This window comes from Gorilla gorilla, chromosome X, assembly GCF_029281585.2.
Source record: "Gorilla gorilla gorilla isolate KB3781 chromosome X, NHGRI_mGorGor1-v2.1_pri, whole genome shotgun sequence".
Taxonomy (NCBI): Eukaryota; Metazoa; Chordata; class Mammalia; order Primates; family Hominidae; genus Gorilla; species Gorilla gorilla.
The window spans coordinates 20,634,828-20,657,057 of NC_073247.2; the positions used below are offsets into that span (position 1 = coordinate 20,634,828).

The window sequence follows — 22,230 nt, forward strand, 5'->3', positions numbered from 1 at the left end:
CTGAAATGACTAGTAATGGTCCAAAGCTTTCTTGGAGGGGAGGCCCAGTGCTGGTCTCTCCTTGGGTCAGCTCCCCAGGCTCCGGCCATAGCTGCCTTCGTTTTGCCCCTTCTGAAGCTCCACTTTTCTCTGATCATTCCATATTTGTTCATGGTATTTTCTCTCTCTTTCCTTCCTGGGTTGGAGAGGAGAGGAGCTTCATGCAAAGTTTAGGTCTATTGATGATAAATTAGGGCATATTGAGGATGAGTTTGGATATATAGATTTTTAGTAAATGGGCAACGGTCTGTATTTGATGAAAATGTATATCCTGTGTATCTCTTTATAGCCTGGAGGCTTCAGTAAAATATTCCCCAAATGCCAGTGGGGTTTGGCTGTCTCGGCGTTACTTTGGGCATTCGGCGTTTGCAGATGCGGGATGTCATTTTTGATGCGAGCAGCCCCCTTTTCCTCCAGCACCAGAGAAACACGCCGCAGCCTGTAATGCAATGTGGAGCCCGTGTCCTCTGCCCGCTGCACAGGGGATTTGCCAACTCCAGCGCCTTTGCTTTGTCAGGGCTTTCAGACTTCTGACCTCAATTATTTCAGTGGGAGGTCATTTTTGCAAGAGAGGATGCAATGGGTGTTTGAAAAGAGAAAGTATTTCACGGGCACTTCAAAGAAGTGTTGCAAGCATGCCAATGAAAAACCTCACTTTTGTAAAGTGAAGCAGTGAGATTTAATTCCAGCTGATGGCTTGTTTGGGTTGCCTTTGGTCAACTTTTAATTGAAATCCATGTGCAGAAAAGTGCACAAAGGGTAAGCGTGCAGCTTGATGAATTGTCACAAGGTGAACACACCTGGGTAACAGTGCCCAGATCCAGAAATGGAACATGACCAGTTCCCAGAAGCCACCCTCATGTCCCCTTCCAAGGGTAACTGCTATCCTGAATAACACCACTGGTTCCTTCTGCTTGTTTGGAACTTTATAGGGATGGAATCTCGGATCCCTTTGTGTCTGCTTTTCTTTGTGTCTTTCTTTTACTTGACATTAGGCTTGTGAGCTTCATTCTTATTATGGGATGGAGTGGTACCTCTTTCCTCCTCATAGCCCTGTATAGCCTAATAGCTTTCTTTGTATGTAAAGTGTCTCTTTTCTCTCACTGCTTTTAAGAGATCCTCTTTTTCACTTGTTTAACAGTTCGATTATGCTATGCCTTGGTGTAGTTTTCTTCATTTTTTTGTGTGTGCTTGGGGTTTGTTGAGCTTCTTCTATCTATGGGATTATATAGTCTAATAGTTTAAATCTTTGTGTAAACAAGATTTCCTATATTGAATGTTCTGGTCAGTGTATCTACATTTATTTCCGAGAAACTTCTTGAGAGAGCTTAAAGGGATTTTTAAGGCAGTTTCCCTCTCAAGCTGTCACCTTCTCCACTTGGATAAAAACAGTGAAGGATTTGTCTTGTTGGGCTGATAAGAAACCGTCAGCTTGTGGTGCTTTTAGCCTCTGTTATGGGTCCAGAGTCCACTCCCTCGGGCTCCATTGATTCTGTGTGGAATGCCTGTGGCTGGATATCAGGAGGACGCCTGTTTTTGTCAGCCCAACTCTTTTCATGAGTGAAAAGTAACAAGGGAAACAAGATGAATTCAGAAAAACAAACAAACAAACAAACAAAAAAACCAGTAAGGAAAGGCAAGGTATGCCCTTCAGACAGGCATTGCTACAAATTATTATCATGTCTTTAAAAAAATATTTTCTGTTTTTCTTTTTAAAAATTTTTAATTTGCTACAAATTATAAAACTGGTGGGTGATGGTGGACGTTTCAAAACCACTCACGTGTGACATGGCAGTGACTTCAGGCTGGCCTACATAGCCTTTTGTTCTCTGTACATGTACAGATAAAAATCTTTCTTGATTCTTTTTTTTTCTTTTTCTTTTTCTTTTTTTTTTTTTTGAGATAGAGTCTCGCTCTGTTGTCCAGGCTGGAGTGCAGTGGTGTTATCTTGGCTCACTGCAAGCTCTGCCTCCTGGATTCAAGCGATTCTCCTGCCTCAGCCTCCTAAGTAGCTGGGATTACAGGCGTGCACCACCATGCCTGGCTAGTTTTGTATTTTTAGTAGAGATGGGGTTTCACCATGTTGGCCAGGCTGGTCTTGAACTCCTGACCTCAGGTGGTCCACCTGCCTCGGCCTCCCAAAGTGCTGGGATTACAGGCATGAGCCACCACGCCCGGCCTCTTATCTTGATTCTTGAGCATGTCTATGCAGTGATGTCCAAAGCATTCAATAGCTGACTACTTGATAGAGTTTTATATCTATTGATGGATATAGTATTAATAACACTCCCTGTAGAACAGAGGTAGTATGTGTGCCTGGCTAAGCTTTTTGTGGCTTAGTGGACACTGTTTCTATATAGCAACATTCAGCAAACACTTCATTTTATGCAGGTCCAGATAGTAAATAGAGATGAGTAACATAGGCCTTTGCCCTCAAGGAGCTCACAGCCAAATATGGGAGGAAGCATGTTTGTAAATAATCACTTGAACGAAATGCAGTTTCTAAATAAGATTGATGTTAAAAATGTTAATATAAACAATATTAGAATTTTAGTGATTAAAACACAATGGCAAGGGTGCAGGTCATGAAATGAGTGGAAAATAGGAAGGGAACAAAAGGTTATACTAGGCCAGTGGCTCTTAATGTGCAGCCCTTGGATCAGCTGCAGCAGCCTCCCTTGGAAGCTTGTTAGAAATGCAGATTCCCCGGCCCCATCCAAGCCTTGCCGGATCTGAAACTCTGAGGGTGGGACCTGACAGTCTGGGTTTCCCCAGCCCTCCTGGTAATGCTGATGCACATTCAAGCTGAAGAACCACTGGTTTAGACGGTGATAAGCCACCAGGGTTCTGTTGGGAAGCCTAGGACAGGCCATTTTAGTGCCCACGTTGTCCCCTAATTGCCAGAAGCCTCAGCACAGCTTGGACCCTTTTGTTAGGGGACTGATGTATGTCGGCAATCAATAACGTATATTAGGGAGTTTTTCTGAATTTTTTTTGAGACAGAGTCTCGCTGTGTCACCCAGGCTGGAGTGCAGTGGCGCGATCTCGGCTCACTGCAACCTCCGCCTCCCGGGTTCATGAGATTCTCTTGCCTCAGCCTCCAGAGTAGCTGCTGGGATTACAGGTGCCCACCACCATGCTTGGCTAATTTTTGTATTTTTAGTAGAGACGGAGTTTTACCATGTTGGTCAGGCTGGTCTCGAGCTCCTGACCTCAGGTGATCCACCCACCTCGGCCTCTCAAAGTGCTGGGGTTACAGGTGTGAGCCACCGCATCCGGCTCTGAATTCTTAAATGAAGGGAAAGTTTTACTTTGCCCAACTAGTACAGCTTACTACTTTATTTCTTTTATGGATTGTGTTTTTGATGTCATTTCTAATAACTGTTTGCCTAGCCCTAGGTTTTGCCCATTTGTGTAGGAGAGGTAAAGATCCCTCACATGGGTTTACACAGACAAGGGCATAACTGGCTGAAGAAATATAAAATGCCATGTGATGCTGCCTTCGTTTGGGTCCTTGCAGAAGTGGAACTTGAAATTAGGTTTCTGGTGCAAGTTGATTTGGGAGGGGAGTGGGGAAGTGAGACTAGGAAAGGAAGGCAGCCATTAGGGCCGGGCTGTTAATGTCACGCAATGGGCGACTGGAGCTTAATTCCACACTTTGGAAACTCTAGGAAATGGTGCTCGCTGTGTCATGGGCCTCCAAGATCACCTCTGGGTCCAGTGATTTCCTAGGAGGGCTCATAAAACTTGACACATGTCATATGCATGGCTATGATTTAGTAAAGCAAGAGGACACAGAGAAAAATCAACAAAGGGAAAAGGCTTATGGGGTGAAGTCTGGAGAAAAGCAGGCATGTGCTTCCAAGAGTCCTCTCCCAGTGGGGTCACACAGAACATGCCTACTCCTGCCCATGGTGAGTTGAGACAACATGTATGAAATGTCCACCAGGGAAGGTCCTTAGAGACTCAGCGCCTGGGATTTGTATTGGGGGCTGCTCACATAGGCACCCTCTGCCTAGCACACATCAAAATTCCAGACTCCCAGAGAGAAAGCAGGCATTCAGCATAGATCACAGTATTTGGACAAAGAGTTTAGGCACAGTGAGCCACTCTTACCAGCTCTGGGAATGGTGGGAACCCTCCCAAAATACAAATTCCCAGATGCCAGCCAAGGGCCAACCTTGCAAACAGGCCTTTCTAAGGAGAGCAGTCTCAGGTCTGCTATATTACGTGTTTTCTGCACAGGTACAAAGCACATGCCTTGAAATAATCTCATTCAAGGGACAAGGGAGTAGGACATTTGAAGATGTCTGGTTTTCTCCAGACTTTTCCCCGCAAGCCTTTTCCCTCGGGAGTCAGTTCTTGAGAGTCATCAATTAATACCTATTCCCAATAATGCACTTCAGGCATGCCATGTGAGCAGAGCCACCTTCTGTGGGTCTCAAAACAATGACAGTGACCTTAGACTAAGCGATATGGTTGGAAATTAGCTAGAGCTTACTGGAAGGTTTTGAGTGTTATGAGTGGGGCGCTGGCAGCATCAGATACAGTAGTTATTCTAGAAATTGGATGGGGACAACAGAGCCATGTGTATAGGGTGGTTCACATGCCTGGGGTCGTGTGGCAGTATTGTAACTGTGAATGAAGAGACCGAGGTCAAGGCTTCGCTCTAACCTCCTTAGGTAGATGCTTCCTTCCTGTGTCTGCTCATTGGAGGAATGGGAAAGTGTGTGTGTTTGTGTGTGTGTGTGTGTGAGAGAGAGAGGGCATGCGTGTGTGTGTGTGTGAGCATTGTGTGTGTGTGTGTGAGAGAGAGAGAGAGAGAGGGCATGCGTGTGTGTGTGTGAGCATTGTGGGGGCAGAAAATCCTGGTACATTTGCTGTATTTTAAACTTCCACTTCTAATCTTTCAGTTCTGAGCAGCATGAATAGGCAGATAAACAAATGTTTGCTGTAGCCTCAAACATTCATGCCAGAACATTTTTTCCCTCCTTCCACACAAGTAAATTAAGAGAACAGTGGTCTGTTGTATAATTTGAAGATGGCTATTAATTTGTGTTGGATTGCATTTCTTAAGCATGTTATGTTATTCGAGGAGCAGGAGACCCTGGAGGAGGCGCTTGTGGGGAAGCTTTGAAGCTGGAGCAGGAAGGAGTAAAATGACACAGTCTGATGACGATCACGGTAATGCAGGCCTTGCAGCCTGGCGACATTCTTCAAAGGCAACTAACTGCAAGACTGCCCTCTTCCCCTCCCCTCTCAGACATCTCCAAGACCCTGCCAACCGCCAGATGAAACCAATCTTCCTAGAGCCTCGTGTGGTGGTCTCAGGCATCGCTTGGGAGTGCCTTAGAAATTCGGCGTCTCAAATGCAGTCTTGGGCCACACCCCAGCTCTCCAGGATCAGAATCTGCCGTTTAATAAGACCCTAAGGGATGCATGGCTCATCCAAGTCGGAGTCAGATCTCACCCGAGGCCGCACATTGGCAGCATCTGGGGAGCTTTTAAAAATGCTGATGCCTGGGCGCTGCCTCAGGGACCCCGGTTTAATGACTCTGGGCGGGGCCTGCTCCTTGGGCTTTCTGAATGCTCCCACGTGGTTCGGCTGCGCACCCCGGGCTGGGAACCGTGGGGTTCCCTGGCAGTACCCTTCTGGAATTCTCCTTCCCCAGCCTCCCAGGCACGTGACTGCTTAATCTCCTCCCTCTGTGGCTCTTTCTTTGTCCTCTGCTCCTGGCTCCCCGATTTCTGAAGGCAGCCCGGTCTCTTTTCTTTCTTTGTTACCTCGTGGCCATTCTCCAAAGTGCCTCTGCGGGGGCGGGAGCTTGTGAGAAATTCGAGCCTCAGCCATGCCCCAGACCTGCTGAATCAGCACCTGCAGTTTAACCAGAAGCCCAGGGGATGCGCATGTGCATTGTCATATGAGAAGCGCTGGTCTAGGTGACGTAAGCTGGGAAAGAAACCCAGGGAATCTGCTGGAATGTAGGGAGCCTGGGCTCAGGAACTGGAAGGCGTCTGTCTGGGTCTCTGGCTTGTTTGTTCTCTAGCTGTCTCAACTTGCCACTTTGGTCATTTGGGGCTAGATCATTCTTCTCTGTGTGGGTCGTCCTGTGCATTTAGGACGTTGGGCAGCATCTCTGGCTTTTACCCACTTCATGCCATAGCAATCCCCCTCCCCAGAGGTGATAACCAAGAATGTCTCCAGGCATTGTCAAGCATCCCCTGGGGGCAGAATGGTCTCTAGGGGACACTTTGGTGTCTGCCTCTGGCCTCATTCCCTCCCACCATACACCCTTGGTAGGGTTGGTGGCTCCAAGTTAGCCACTACCGTGGAAAGAGAGACTTCCTTTCTCCTCCTCGTCCGTGTGTGCGGCCCTGCATGGGTCCCACGCTCATCCCCATAGCCGGTCATTGTGCCTGGTGGTCGGAGCACTGTCATTGGCCAGATTGGGTTCTGTGCCACATCCGGGGCCAGGGGCCAGCTTTGTTAGCAATTGAAGGAGACTGGGAGAGTTCTGAGTGAGGCACAAATGGCTATTTTGGACCACTCTAGCAGCCCTTTACGGACCCAAGTCCTCTGCTGACCCTTCACCCAATAACAAGCTCATTTAGCAAATATCTGTTATGTGGCAACGAACAGCTGGGCCCTGTTCCAGGGCGGGCATTTTATAAACAGTCTTCAGGACCATCCTAGGAGGTGGTCTTGTTAGCCCATATTGCAGGTGAGCAGACTGCAGCTCAGCAGGGCTGGTGACACCCATGGCAACCTGCGGAGCCCAGTTGCTCCCTAATTCCCCTCACCCTGTGCCCTGCTGTCAGCTCTACCTTTCTGTCACCCCCTTGAGCTCTTCCTCCCCTCCAGGCTGCCCTACACTGCCATATAGCTGGACGAATTGTAAAAGGAACACTGTGTCATCATGCCTCTGCTCAAGTCAGGAAAGACTGTTGCTGCTGTCATCTTTTGTCCCCTCCCCAGTCCCCTCACCTCCCTGCCCCTCAGAATACTCTCCTGACTTCTATTGTGTTTACATCTCTACTTTTCATTGTAGATTTACCAAAGAATTCTGGTTCCTGAGCTTTGTTAATTTACTTCTGCCCGTTTTTGAACATGATGTAAACGGGATCACACAGAGTATTTGGATGCATCCGGATTCTTTTGCTCTGTATTCTGTGTTTACTCATTGCAAGCATACTTTGGGAAGTGCTTGAGTCAAAGGGTGGGTAGATGAGAAGGCACTGAAGGTGACAGAGGAACGGCTGTGGGTCAGAGAGGGAATTACCTTGGCATTACTTGGGCAGAGCTGGAGCGGTGGGCTATGCAGTTAGGAGGTTGCGGTGACCTGGGTAGGAGCTCCAGCTTAGGGTCTGAAGGCCGTGGGGAGGATGGCAGGTGAGGCCTGGTAGGCTTGGGAGGGTTGTCCTGCCTTCTCTTTCTGACGAGGTAGGAGTTACAGGTTGGAGGAGATGGAAAAAGGGGGAAGCATTCCTCATACAGGCTTGTTGGACCAGCAGGAGCTGAACCAGCAGTCGTCTTGGGTTGCAGTGAAACCCCCTCTGAGACTAGGGGCTCCCAGCACCAAGGAACTGGCAGCCAGCAGCCACTGAGGCCAGCACCTCTCGTAATCCACAAGGTTGGAAGAAAAGCAGCTCGGTAAAGGCTGCTTGTGATGAGTCACTGGGGCTCCTGGAAAATCTGTAAGAAATGAAGCTTTTGAGATGTTTATTTTTAGCTGCCGTCTGACCATGGCCTGTCTCTGAACTTGATGTTCTTGGGCCCTCTCCTCTGGCTGTCTGTTCTAGAATTTCTGTTGTGTCCTATGCTTTTCATGGTGTCATGTGAACACTACAGGTAATTGTGATGATCTTGAACACTTTGTTAGCGCTATGATATGATCATATTTTTATTCATGAGCCGAGGCACCCGGAATCTTGAAGCATTCGGATCACTGATTACTTGGAGAAACTTTTCTGATTGTAGGATCTCACAGAAACCTCTCTCTCTCTCCCTCCCTCCCTCTCTCTCTCTCTCTCTCTCCCTCCCTCCCTCTCTCTCTCTCTCTCCCCCTCCCTCCGTCTCCCCCCGTCTCTCTCTCTCTCTGTGTGTGTGTGTGTGTAATAGGAACTCATCTTTATTTTCCCAAAGCTTTAAGGTTGAAATGTTGATAGTGACATCCTTTAGTTGCATTGTTGGGTTTCTGGAAACTCATTCCTTCCCTTAAATAATCCTAAGGGGAATGACTGTGGCCACTTGTCTTTATATTATACTTGTCCCCGTGGGTCACGATTATTTGTTTGCTGGGTTTTGTTGGGAGGTGAGGGCCGCAAATGTGCTGGTAGCTCTGGTGCCTTGGACAGCGGCCTGGCAGGTAGCAGATGCCCAATAAACACCCATGGTGTAAAGCAGGGGCCGGCAAATCACAGCCTGCAGGCCAGATCCAGCCCGTTCCTGTTTTTGTAAATAAAGTGTTGTCAGCAGGCAGCCACATCCCTTCATTTCCATATTGTCCGTGGCTGCTCTGCTGTACAATGTCACAGTCCAGTAATCGCAATGGAGACTATATGGCATATGGCCCGCGAGGCTGAAAAGATTTCCCACCTGGACCTTTCTCAGAAACATTTGCAAACTCCTATCAGTTAAGTTACTACGAGGAAACAGGAAGGAGCAAGGGGCAGGAACAGCTTGTGGGAGAGGCTCATGAGAGCCGGAGGTGGTTTTAGTAGCAGTTTCTACCCTGCCCACGCTGGCAGGGGACCCTGCCGGGACTTGCCTCTAGGGTGGCCTTCCTTGCTTGTTGGAGACTCTTAATCTTTTAATCTGAGTTATGACTTTCCGTTCCATCTGTCCAAGTCATCTGGGGATTAGCTAATAGAGCAAGTTGGCAAATAATCTGACATGGTCTGATTTGGGAGGGGAATACTGGCATAAACATTGGCAGGTACTGTGGCACCTGGCCACTGCTGGGCAGAGGACAGAGGGAACAGGTGGAAGGGCTTCAACCACAGCGTTTTATGGGCGGTGTAAATACTGATGGCAGCACAAAGTGTAATGGCTCCAGATGGGAAATCACCCAAGTGTCACCCGCAGTAGAATGGATAACTACATTGGGGCTGATTCCTCAGTCAAATACTGTGAAACAGGAGTCGGCCAAGTTCGTGATCCTGTGGGCCAACTCCAGCTCACTGCCTGCTTTCGTACAGCTTATGAGCTAAGAATGGTTTTTGCATTTTTATATGGTTGAGAAAAAACCAAAAGAATAATATTTTGCCACACATGAAGATGATATGGAATTCATATTTCAGTGTCCGCGAATAAAGTTTTATTGAAACACAGCACCAGGCATTGATGTGTCTATGGTCTCTGGCTGCTTTCCAATGACAGCGGTGGAACTGAGTCGTCTGGACAGAGACTGCATGGCCCAGAAATCTTCAAATATTTACTCTCTGGCCCTTCACAGAAAAAGTTTGGTGGCCCCTATTACAGGGCAAAGAGAATGAACAGATAGTTACACTGAACAACATGGGTAGATCTTGCAACATAATATAGAATGAAAGAAGCTGGAAACAAGATTTCATTTCTTTAAAGTTCAGAAGCAGGCAACAGTAATCTATAGTGTGAGGGTTGGGATAGTGGTTACCCTTTGGGGTGGGTCAGGGACTAGTGGGGGCTTGAAGTGGTGTCTAGGGGCTGGTCATGTTTCGTCCCATGATCTGAGCGCTCCATACATGGGTGAGTTCCCTTTGTGAAAATGTGTGGAGCTGTTCATCTATGATTTTTGCATTTTACGAATACATGTTTACTTCAATAAAAAGCTTACTCAAGAAAAGTGATTTCAGTCTGGTAGCTCCTCAGAAGGTTAAACAGAGTTCCCATCTGACCCAGCAATCCACTCCTGGGCATATATGCAAGAGAAATGAAAACATATGTCCATGCAAAGACTTGTACACAGATGTTCCTAACAGCCTTATTCATAATAGCCCAAAAGTAGAAACAACCCAAATGGCCGTCAGCTGATGAGTGGATAAACAAAATGTGATACAGCCACACAATGGAATCTTATTCAGCAATAAATAAAAAGGGGTGAAGCACTGATACGCACCACAGCCTGGATGAACCTTGAAAACATTATGCTAGGTGGAAGAAGCCAGATGCAAGAGGCCACATACTGCATGATTCCACTTATATGAAATGTCCAGAATAGGCAAACGCATAGGATGGAAAGTACACTAGTGGCTGCCTAGGCTGGGAGAAGGAAGTGATTGCTAATAGGTAGGGGGTCATTTTTAGGGGGATGAAAATGTTCTGGAATTGGATAGTGGTGGTGATTGGACAGCCTTGTGAATTTCCTGTAAACCACTGAATTGTACACTTTAAAAGAGTACATCTTATGGTATGTGAATTACCTCTTTAAAAATGCTGTAAGAGATTGCTGCTACAGACCTGTGTGTATCTGTACAAGTCAGAAGGAAAAGGTCTCAAGGTGACAGCCACCTCATCCATTCTTCCTGCTACTCCTCCAAATGCAGATATCTTTAAAGTTGACAGGCAGGGGGAATGCCTGACTTCCCCCAGGTAATCCAGACTCTTCCTCTAGATCCAAGCCAGTTTAGTAGCACAGAGCAGTTTCTAGAGTGTAGCTAACATGGGCATGTTAATTTTGCTACTTTTGTTTACTAAAACTGCAGTTCTCAGAAAAACAGGATAAACTAAAAGATCCTAGATAACTTGTTTCCTGGACTTTTCCTGTGATTATGCCTGACTTCACCCCCATTTTCCTGATGTCTGTTTTCCTTTGGTCTGATTGGAGAGGAATGGGAATCTATGTAGTAGCCACTGGGGCCCATTCCCATAGCTGAGCCTGGGCCGTCGGCTCCTTGCTGGTTCCTCCAAGACTTCATTGCTTCACAGCCAATGAAATGGAGCAGTAAAAAACAAACAAAAAACAACAAAAACAAAACAAAACAAAACAAAAACATTAAAAAAGACGTCACTGCTTACCTGTAGGTTGCTTTTTATATATAGTTCTCAATCTCTTCTGAATTAAACTTCTTGGTCCCCACTTCTAGATGTTAAGGGCCATAATGGTTGCAAATATTGTGATAACTTTTGAGAGGATCCCTTTTGAGGGTGCGAGATGACTACCCAGAGGATGTCAAGGTTTTCATTTCGCTGACACTGAAGAGTGTATTTCTTAGGATTTTCTGCTCTGTAATGACAGACAATCACAGCTAGCAGTGAAGACAGCGCTGAACTTTCTGTAAAGTCCCAGGCCTAAACATTATCTGTGGCAGAGACAAACAGTTTTAATTAATGACAAAAGGTTTGCTTGTCCCTGCGAGGGTGAAAGGGGCTGGTGCTAAGTTTCGTTCCCTGTGCTACGTACTGGGCTGAAGGGGCAGGGGAGGGAGCATCCCAGGGTCCTGGCTTTTGAGAGAGGGGCAGAGAGGGTCAGCTGTGGTCACACACCCATACTTGGGAGTCGTACAAGTCTCTTGGTTAGTGGTCTTGCCACTTTGAATAGAGGTATTTCAGATTTGAAAGAAAACAGTCTAAACAGTCTCCTCAAAGTAAATGCTTTGAGGAGTTTTTAGGAAAAGCTATTTCGAATGTCAGGCATAGATTCATGTTTTAATGGCCTCACTGATTCTTGGTAAGTGGAATCCCCCAGAAGGTCCCCCAGAAGCTCAGTTGGACCACCACAATCTCCCTGAGCAGAACTGGAGTCCATCAGGTCCCCTCTATCAGCTACAGACAGCAGAGGAGTGAGCAGATCAACCTCAGAAACAAGGCGACATGCAGGGGGATAAGGAAGGGGTGTTTTCATGAAACATGATTTTCATTTTAACAAACATTTATGAAGCGCTAACCACATGCCAGGCACAAATTGCTTTAGAAATGTCAGCTCATTCCGTCTTCTTCACAGCACCCTGAGGCAGGTAGTGCTGCAATTCCTACTTCATAGATGGGGGAGACTGAGGCACAGTAAGAAAGGTCCAACAACTTGCTTAAGGTCACACGGGTGGTAAGTGGCAGAGCTGAGATCTGAACTCATGCAGCGCTGTTCTGGAGTCTGTGTTTTAACCAGTATGCGTGTGATGCTGCCTCTCTTGTGATGAACATCAGAATATAGAGGGACAAAGTACAATATTGAAGATCCAAATATCTCATACTGCCAATTTGTTTTAAAATACATCTACGAAGAAAACATACCAACAGGTTATGGGAGTTATCAAGGGCATGATGATGGGTAATCCTTATTTTTTTTCTTGATAGTTTTCTGTATTTGTCAAGAAGTTTTGTAAGTTGGGTGGTTGGTTGTGTGTTTTAAAAAAATAGCCACAATAATATCTCTGACTTCGGAATGCTCATCTAGAACTTTGCCATTTCCTCATCAAGAGGTAGAGTCTACTTTCTCTCTCCTTGAACCTGGGTGGGATTTTGTGACTGCCTCAATGAACAGCAAGTGGTAAAAGGGACGGTACCTGACTTCTGAGGCTGAGCCACGCAAGGTGATACAGCTTCTGCCGGGTCTCTCTCTCTCTCTTTTTTTTTTTTTTTTCAAAGTTTAAAAGTACTTTTTATTGCAGACATTTTCATATACAACGTTAGTGAAATCGAGACCCCCCCATGGTGAAGACATATATTCCTATCTTATAAAAACATTCAAGTAACCCTGGGCGTTTTCATGTTACTCTCTTTTTTAGTACCTGGGGATTGGCTTTGGCTAGATTTTCTATTTTAACCCATGCTTCTTCCCGTTCTTTCATTTTTAGCTTCTCTTTTAGTTTCTCTGCTTTGAACTGTTGTGTACAGTCATCAAATAGCTTTTGGTTCATCTCCATGAAGAGCTTCAGGGCGTTGTATATCAAGCCATGTATTGTCTTGTTCCAATGGGTCTTTGAGTTGCGGTACAAGGAAGGAAACATGATGGGCAGAATCTTCGCTGCGTTGTCACTGATTAAACTCATGATGTATTCATTATTCCAGTAATAGAGAGCTCGCTCTGCCACCTGGAAGTGTGGGCTGGAGACACATTTGGCCAACTGCCGGAAGAGGGGTTCCATGATCTTCACAAATTCTGATGGTTCAATGACATCTAAAATCTCTTCTAATTCGTTTAAGAACATTACTTCTTTTGGACTGTGAGTCTTTGGCCAGTATTTGAAAAGTGCCATCACCACTGGTTCCGTGAGGGTGCTGTCCTTTTCTAAAAACTGCACTACACAGTATGCCAGCTGGGGATGGTAGACACTCAGAGATTTCACTTTGTGCAAAGGTAGTAACACCTTCAATAAGAAAATCTTGTGCTCTTCTTTTAGTGGTAAGGCAAATCCATTAATTATACTTCCCAATATTTCCAGTAACTCTGCTATGCCATTATGATGCTCTGTTTCATAAATAAACCTATAAAATATATTATTTATCTGTTTTCTGATGTAAGCTCTCAAGCCTAGGAATTTCCCATAGATTCTGTGAAGGGTGGTTTTAAGAAAATCTCTCTCCCGAGGATCTTCACTGTCAAAGAGCTCTAAAAGCTGCAATACAAACTTCTGATCAATATATTTCTTCGCTATATTAGGTTGGAAATCTGGAGACTCTAAAAATCTTAAGAAAAATTCATAAACAAGCTGTAGATGAGGCCAGGCTGCTTCTAACGTTGGTTCATCTTCCTCTGGGTCAAATTCCGCTCCCGTAGGATTGGAGGAAGGTGGTAATGTTCGAAACATGTTAACTGCAAACATATGGACTACTTCTGGGTAAATAGGCTCTGTGATCACATTCCGATTATGGGTGATATATTCTACCATTTCACTTAAAGCAGCTCGTTTTACTTCCTTCCACTTTAGGTCACTTAGTGGATCAGAAACGAAGTCAAAGAGGACGCAACACTGACGTAAAAGGTGTCTCTCTTAACACACTTGCTTTGGGGCCCAGAGCCTCTGGGTAGGATATACTGCCACCCGGCCGGGTGCAGTGGCTCACGCCTGTAATCCCAGCACTTTGGGATGCCGAGGTGGGCGGATCACCTGAGGTCGGGAGTTTGAAACCAGCCTGACCAACATGGAGAAACACTATCTCTACTAAAAATACAAAATTAGCTGGGCGTGGTGGCGCATGCCTGTAATCCCAGCTACTTGGGAGGCTGAGGCAGGAGAATAGCTTGAACCCAGGAGGCGGAGGTTGCGGTGAGCTGATATTGTGCCATTGCACTCCAGCCTGGGCAACAAGAGTGAAACTCCATCTCAAAAAAAAAAAAAAAAAAAGAAAGAAAGAAAAGAAAAGAAATACTGCCATCCAAAGTCACATGCTGAAGAGACCACATGGGGATGCCACATGGAAAGAGAGAGAGGCCTGGGAACCCCAGCTGTTCTAGTCTCCAACTGTTGAGTCTCTTGGCCCAGGCACCAGATGTGTGAGTGAACAAGCCTTCGGATGATGCCAGCTCCAGCCCCTGTCTGACCAAGACCTTGTGAAAGACCCTGGGTGAGGATGGTCTTGCTGAGTCCAGTGAGACCCCAGTACCAGGATAGATAAAGATATGATGGGCTGCATGCAGTGGCTCACACCTGTAATCCCAGCATTTTGGGAGGCTGAGGTAGGAGGATTGTTTGAGCCCAGGAGTTTGAGACCAGCCTGGGCAACATAGTGAGACCCCATCTTTACAGATAATAAAAAAAATTAGCCAGTGTGGTGGCATGCATCTGTGGTCCCATCTTCTCAAGAGCCTGAGGCAGGAGGATCGCTTGAGTCTGGGAGGTTGAGGCTGTGTTGAGCTGTGATTGTGCCACTGCACTCTAGCGTGGGTGACAGAGTGAGACCCTGAAAAAAAAAGAAAGAAAGAAAAAGAAAAGAAAGAAAAGAAAAGAAAGAATCCTTTGGAATGGCTAAAGAGGATGCCCCAACTGTGTCTGGGGAAATTAATGCAAGTTCCACAGATAGGGTGAAACAGAACAGGGTTCTGCAGTGTGAATAGGAGCTTTCAAGGCAGAGGAGAAGGTTCAAGGTAGAAGAGAAAAGCGCATTCAAAGATACGGGTTTCTACCTGACATTTTTGGTTAAACATGGATAACCATGATTCACCTAGGGTAGCATTTTTATATTCAGCCAAGCCTTGATTCTACTTAGAATCTGTCCTTCTAGATCTTGATCTAGGTGATTTCCTGCTTTCTTTCATCTTCTAGAACCTGTTATGTTATTGCTAATACCCAACCATAAAAAGTCCAGGTTTCCTTCGAGTGTTACAGATCCCTGTTCTGAGAGCGAGCTGACCCATTCAGAGTCACTTTTAACATCAGAGCTGTAAATGACATCATTAATACTATTGTATTAATACATGCTTGTCTTCATTGGGTCCTGGGTGAAGTGAGTTTTACTGGACAGGATCTGCTGTTGAAGAACTTGAGCCTGATTCCTTGGGGTCTTCACGCTTGGAGACCAAACCTACTGATACTTTCTTGCCTTGAGGCATTGGTTGCAAGATATAGGTGTCCTGCATTTCTTCCACAGTTCCTTTGGAGGCAAATAATGGTTGTGTAGGAGAGATGTTCTCTTGTCAGGCAGGATACTTCCAGCCTGAACTGAGGCAAATTCCACTCCACCCTCTCACTATTGGTACTGTCATGTATGGCTGCTCCAGTCCTCCCCAGAGTTGGTCTGCATTGCTCCAGCTAACTTCACCTGTCTTCCTTCCTTCAGAGCTCAAGTTCATTCTACCTATTAACCCATAATTATCATGCTGCTGAATAACAACTCCTTCAAAGGACTCAGTGGCTTAAAACAACAACCATTCATTATTTTCACAAGTCCCAGCACTTTGGGAGGCTGCATGGTTGGATGGGGCCAAAGTTGGCTGATCTTGGCTGGACTCACACATAAATCTGTGGTCGGCTGGACCTAGATGATTTTTTCCCGCTTTGAGATGGAGTCTCGCTCTGTCGCCCATGCTGGAGTGCGGTGGCGCAATCTTGGCTCACTGCAACCTCCACCTCCCAGGTTCAAGTGATTCTCCTGCCTCAGCCTCCTGAGTAGCTGGGACTATAGGCGCCTGCCACCACACCTGGCTAATTTTTGTATTTTTAGTGGAGACGGGGTTTCACCATGTTGGCCAAGCTGGTCTTGAACTCCTGACCTCAGGTGATCCACCCGCCTTGGCCTCCCAAAGTGCTGGGATTACAGGCGTGAGCCATCGGGCCTGGCCCCTAGATGATCTTTTAACCCCAACCTCACAATAGACACCACCACCTCCTTCTGGGTCCCCAGGGAAGTCCTCTGAGGCTCTGCAGATCAGAGCCTGTTTATTTTCCTCAGGACCACTGCATGTTCTGTCAAAGTTTAAAGATATGATTGTTCTCTACAGTGATTTTTTGCTTCAAGCATTATTGCCTGAAGTAGTTGTTTGACTAGAGATGTAGTTAAATTTTAGGTAGTATCAACTCCTTTTGAATAGACTGTCCAAGTCCCTGCGATTCTATCTGCTGGTTGGGTTTTTCTGACAAGGGCTCTCTTGGAGGGTCAACAGCCTGTCGTCTTGTTTTTCCCATCAGAGATTTTCTTTCCCACATATATTAAGAGGTTATTTTCATGTTGTTTTTGTATACATGAGAATGAAATCTTTGCTTTCTAATTTTACTCTCTTCCTCATATCATTGGTTGCTACTGACTTATGCGATGTGATTCTTCCCTGGGCACTCATCAGGGGGTATTGTTTTCAACTTGGCATGGCTCAAACCTCAAACTTTTAAAGTTTTAAAGCAGCCAAGTTGCACTGATGATCAATAAATCAATCACTGTGACCACTTTATTGCTTGTAAGGTGATTACCCTACTTTGCCCATAGTGACTCTTCAATTTGATTAAAATACAGTTTCACTGGGTAGTGGTTGAGTCCTCTAGATATATAAATACGTGAGAGAAGCCTGCACTCAAATGTTTTTATAACCACCCTTCACATTTTTAACCATCTATGCCAGCACTTTTGTGGTCCTCATCCTATAATTCAAATTTCCATGCTCTTTGCCAAAGTAATTCTTATTTATGCATATTCCAACCTCTTGTCTCTGTAAGAGTGTATTCTTTTTTCTGCTAACTGGTGGTGAGCCTTGGTCCCACTGCAAAGCATTTTCTACAGCTGAAATGAGCTCCTGTGCAATCTGTAAATCAGGCTCTGATGGTGGGAGAATATGGGAGATGGTGTTGGTTCACTCGCGATTGTTTTCCAGGTGAGGGGAGCTGGAATAGTGGGAGTGGAATTATTATCTTGGATAGGAAAGGAAGACACATTCAACTGTGCTACTGCCCTGGCAGCAGGAGCCCTTTTGACTGCATTTTAAAACATTAAAAATGAGCATCTGTCCTGGAGCTCCTTGCCCAGGGCAGCGTGCCACCAGCTTCTCATGGCTCTTGGCTCGCGGCAGGTTGTCCCACCTCCCTTGTCCAGCTCCAGGGTGGCCCCACTCACACAGAGGGCTCCTGCCATCTGCAGATTGCCTGGGCTCCCACCAACTCATTAAAGTCTTGCCAGCATTTTCGCTGTGCCATTGGAGTACATTTTGAATATCCATGATGACAATCACATAGGCTGCCTGCCTGAGTGGTCCACTTTGTCTCCCATAGGAACCAATTATTGGTTTGATTACCATTATTTTCATTTAAACCCTATTTGCCCCTCCAGCCCTGTCATTTGGACACCTTGCTTTTGCAGAATGTGAGGTTTTCCAGGAATGTATATAATTAATTAATCCTCATTTGCAGATTCCATATTTGCAAATTTGCCTGCTGGCTAAAATGTATGTGTAGCCCCCAGATCAATACTCATGGAGCTTTTGAGGTTGTTCATAGATATGTGTGTGTGTAGAGCGACAAAAAGTGCCAGCAGCGCCCGTTCCTTGCTGAGGTCTGAGAAGGCGATGCTCTGCCTTCCTACTTCCACTCTCCTCCTGTCAACAAGGGTCCTTTTCGTGTTCTATTTAGTGCCATGTTTTTCACAGTTTTGTGCTTTTTTTGTTGGTAATTTTGCTGTTTAAAATGGCCCTGCAATGCAGTGCTGGGAAGCTGTCTGGTGTTCCTGAGTGTAAGAGGGCTGTGACATGTTTTATGGAGAAGCCTTGTTCAGGCATGAGTGATAGTGCTGCTGGCTGTGAGGTCAATGTTAATAACTCAACAATATCTATTAGAGTGTCTTTAAACAGAAGTATATAAACAAGGTACATCTTGATTGATGAAAATGTGACCAAAGATTTTGCAGGAACTTAACCCTGTATTCTCTTGGGAACAGTAGTTCGGTATTCAGTAATTCAGTGTTTGCGGTGACTTTATAGAGCATAACCTCCACGAATAATGAGAATTGACTGTGTATATATTTCATTACAGCACAGATGCCTATGCTGAAATAATTTTTCTTATATAAGAAAATAGGGCACATGGACTATTCTTCTTCCATGGCCATGGCATGTCCTGCTCATGTCTTTAACGACCGGTTTTCTTGCCCAGGTGTAATTAGCATGGTCAATGCGGGAGCGATGAGTGGCTCTGGAAACCTGATGGATTTCCTCGATGAGCCGTTCCCTGATGTGGGGACGTATGAGGACTTCCACACCATCGACTGGCTAAGGGAAAAGTCACGGGACACCGACAGACACAGGAAGGTAGGTGGCATTCCGAAAGGACACACTGCAAATAGCTAAGCCATGTTTTCATTCAAAAGTTACTGAGTTGGGGCTTAGGTCCACGTACGTGTCATGTGCTGGGTTAGGGTCTAAAGAAGAAAAGAGCCAGTGGGAGGAGCAGATATATTGGCAGATCATTGTACTAGCAGGAGCTTTGGGCAGGACGTTCTGTCATATGGAGGGATTGTGGTGTGGAGGAGAGGGAGGGGACTTTGCAGGTGCTATTTCTGCAACCTGTTTTCTCATCCATGAGGATGGGAGTGATTATGCCTGAAAAGGAAATGAGATTATGTGTATATGAAAGCACATATGACAGTGCCTGGTGTCTAGTTGGCAATCAGTATATATTTTAATGGACCACAATGGTTATCTGTCAAGTGCTGTGGGATCATTTAGGTTCGGTTAGGGAAGGGTTTTTCAGCAAGGGTAACATTTCAGTTGGGTCTTGAAAGATGACTAAGATTTTGCTAGGCAGAGGAACGGTGAGGATTCTAAACATCAGGAATGCCCCCCTTTTTTAAGTCACAGAGGCATGAAAGAATCTGATGTATCTGGGCAATTCAGGGAGCTCCGAGGATCTGGTGGAGGATTCCTGCAGGGGGAGGGATAGGGATGAGTGTGGAAATGGAGGCAGCAGGGCCACGTGGGGAACGGCCATGCTGGTGGTGGAGAGGAGTTTGTATTTCATGCTGAAAGCCACAGAAGACAATAAAGATGCGCTGCAAAGGGAGAAACAGGAAGCTTGGAAATGAGTCCAGGAGACTGAAGGCAGTGATGTGTAGGTGGAGAGAGGGGATCAGGATCAAGAGGTATTTTGAGGCACCACGGATGGGATTCAGGGGAGGTGCTGGGGCCAGGAGGGGAGTGGGGTCACAGAACACCAGGCTGTGGCCTGATGAGGATGATGCCTTTGATGCCTAGAGGAAGCAAGGGGGGACTGGCAGACTGCGGAGGAGGCCAGTGAGTTCTGTGTAGATGCGTTGGTTTGAGCTGCGCTGCGGACGGGTGATCACAGGTGGCGAGAACTCTGTGGTTCAATGGTGAGGGAAGGGCCGGGAGGAGAATGAGGTCCCTGTGTGCAAGTGGAGGCTGAAGCTTTAGAAACAGCCACGGTGGCCTGGATGTGCAGAGACAGAAGGGAAGAGGTAGTCAAATCCCCAGGCAGTGCCCAGAGTTACCAGGTCCAGGGGAGGCAGATGGGGAGCCTGTGACAAGAGGGTCCCCGCCAAGAGCAGTCCCCTGTGAATGGAGAGGGTGTTGTGTAGGGGCCTGCTCACAAGGTCACCCTCTATGGAGAGGTCAGGTAGGAGGCGAGCCAGCGGCATGGGGGCTGGCGGTGAGGGGAGAGCTGCTTCAGACGAGGGTGAGGAGTGACATGGACAGTGTGACCATGTCACATCGCCTCACGAGGGCTGGCACGAAAGGAGGAGGGGAATGTGCAGGGAGCCAGGCTCAGTCATGAAGATGTTGCAGCCTCTTGGCTCTGGAGTGCAGGAATGTGGGGTCGAGGCAGGGTTCCCTCTAGAGCACAGCTCAGCAGACTGCATCCTGCGGGCCAAAGCCAGCTGGCACCTTGTTTTAGAAATAAAGTTTTATTGGAACTCAGCCATGCCCATCCATTTCCATATTTTTATGACTCCTTTTGTGCTACAGTGGCAGGGTTGAGGAGTTGCAACGGAGACCATCCGGCCCGCAAAGCCCAAAATATTTACTCTCTGGTCCTTTACGGAAAACATTTGCCCACCACTGCTCTAAAAGGCCGTGAGGGAATGATGAGCTCAGAGGAGCATACGATTCTGTTAGCACAGGGAGGTGTGTATAGGTAGTCCATCTGCTGTGGGAGACGTGATCTGTGCCAGCTAATTCTAAGTTCGTGCTGCTAAAATTTAACCTTGAAAACAAAAGGAGGAGATGAAGTCTGTGTGAAGAGGCTTTTTAATGAAACTTAGCAATGTAAGTTAAGATAGTAACTCATATTCAGAATGGAGACACCGAACCAATGTCCCCCTTCAGCATAGCTTTTAAATCATCAAAGATCAAATCACATTTAGTATGTTTTTTAATTAAGTGAATTCTTTGAGTGTGTGCTCGAATTCTTTGGAGACTTTTGTGGCATCTTTATAGCTCTGTGAACTAGAAAGCTCATCGTACCGTTGCGGCACATAACTGAAAGAATCACATCAGTGGGAATTTAGCTGCTTGATGACATTCATTTTATTTTCTTAATTACCCTGTTTCCCGAGGAAACAGTTTCAAGGAAAAAAGCATGAATTAGAAAATGCATTCAGATCAGTTGCTGTATCTGCTTTGTTCTAGATCACCAGCAAGAGCAAGGAGTCCATATGGGAGTTCATCAAGAGCCTGCTGGATGCCTGGTCGGGATGGGTGGTGATGCTGCTCATCGGCCTGCTGGCGGGTATGTGGATGGGCATGCGGCACTCCCGTGGGAAGCTGCAGAGGCCGAAACCTCAAAACACGAACCCTCTGGGAGATTTGGAATATGGCGCATGTCGCTTTTACCCCTGTGGGAGGGATTTATTACTTGAAATATCTAAGGGCAAAATGCATGGCTGTATATTTAACCTAAAATCCATCATCAATAAGGCATGCCCAAGGCATGAGCTCAGGCACAGGCTTCTGAAGAGCTGTGACGATAGAGCTGGTAGCCTTTCCACACAGAGCAGAGTTTTCTTACTATACCGGATTTGACTGAAAACACACATTTTTTTTGGAAACAGTCTTGTTCCGTTGCCCAGGCTGGAGGGCAGTGGAATGATGCCAGTTCACTGCAGCCTCCACCTCCCGGGGTTGAGCAATCCTCCCACCTCAGCCTCCTGAGTAGCCAGGACCACAGGCATGCGCCACTATGCTCAGCTAATTTTTGTTATTTTTTCATAGAGATGGGGTCTCGCTGTGTTGCTCAGGCTGGTCTCAAACTCCTGGGCTCAAGCCATCCCATCCTCCTGCCTCAGCCAAAGTGTTGGGATTACAGGTGTGAGCCACTGAGCCCAGCCAAGCACACATTTTATATTCGGTTATTCTTGATTATGTAGATGGCAACAAAATCAGGGACTGTTTTATCTTCAATAACAAAGTGTCATATGAGATTGCCTTTTGCTACTACTGGTAGGCTCTGGGATGAACTGGAAACATCCTGCAACAGTCAGCACCATGCTAGACACCCATGGGAGCTGAGGCAGGCCCAGGGGCCTCCATCATCCTGACCCTCAGGAACTCTGCATCTTTCCTTTTTAGAATCCCAACACCATGTTTGCGAGCAGTAGATGTTTCCAGAGTAAATGGATGCTATCTGGAGGGGAAACACGTCTTTTTAATATCAAACGCACCAGCCCTTCCTGGAAATAGTTTCCTGAAACTTATGTCCTTTTAGGAGATTGTGAAGGTTAATGTCTAAGAATAAAAAATTTGGCATGACGAAGAGCTTTCCTTAATAAAAATCCCCTGCATATAACAACATAATAGTTATGGTTAGAGAACAGATCAGGGAATTGACTAGAACACAGGCAGA

The 22,230-nt window shown here is 46.2% G+C and overlaps 2 protein-coding genes across 2 annotated transcripts in view; one reads left to right on the top strand and one right to left on the bottom strand.

The window, feature by feature from the left end:
* Positions 1–22,230, top strand: part of CLCN4 (chloride voltage-gated channel 4) — an 82,250-nt gene that overhangs the window by 11,194 nt on the left and 48,826 nt on the right. Inside the window, exons 3-4 of the mRNA XM_004063771.4 lie at positions 18,526–18,680; positions 21,018–21,117. Coding sequence (XP_004063819.1) covers positions 18,537–18,680; positions 21,018–21,117 — 244 coding nt within the window. The 5' untranslated portion in view covers positions 18,526–18,536. The remainder of the gene's footprint in view (positions 1–18,525; positions 18,681–21,017; positions 21,118–22,230) is intronic.
* On the bottom strand, positions 12,581–13,932 carry LOC109024753 (serine/threonine-protein phosphatase 2A 56 kDa regulatory subunit gamma isoform-like). Its single transcript, XM_055377018.2, has one exon. It carries the CDS (start codon positions 13,843–13,845, stop codon positions 12,721–12,723), a length of 1,125 nt encoding a protein of 374 aa, XP_055232993.1. The 5' UTR covers positions 13,846–13,932; the 3' UTR covers positions 12,581–12,720.

Coding starts and splice junctions, on each gene's coding strand:
- LOC109024753 (XM_055377018.2), bottom strand. CDS start 13,845: ATGGTAGAATATATCACCCATAATCGGAATGTGATCACAGAGCCTATT.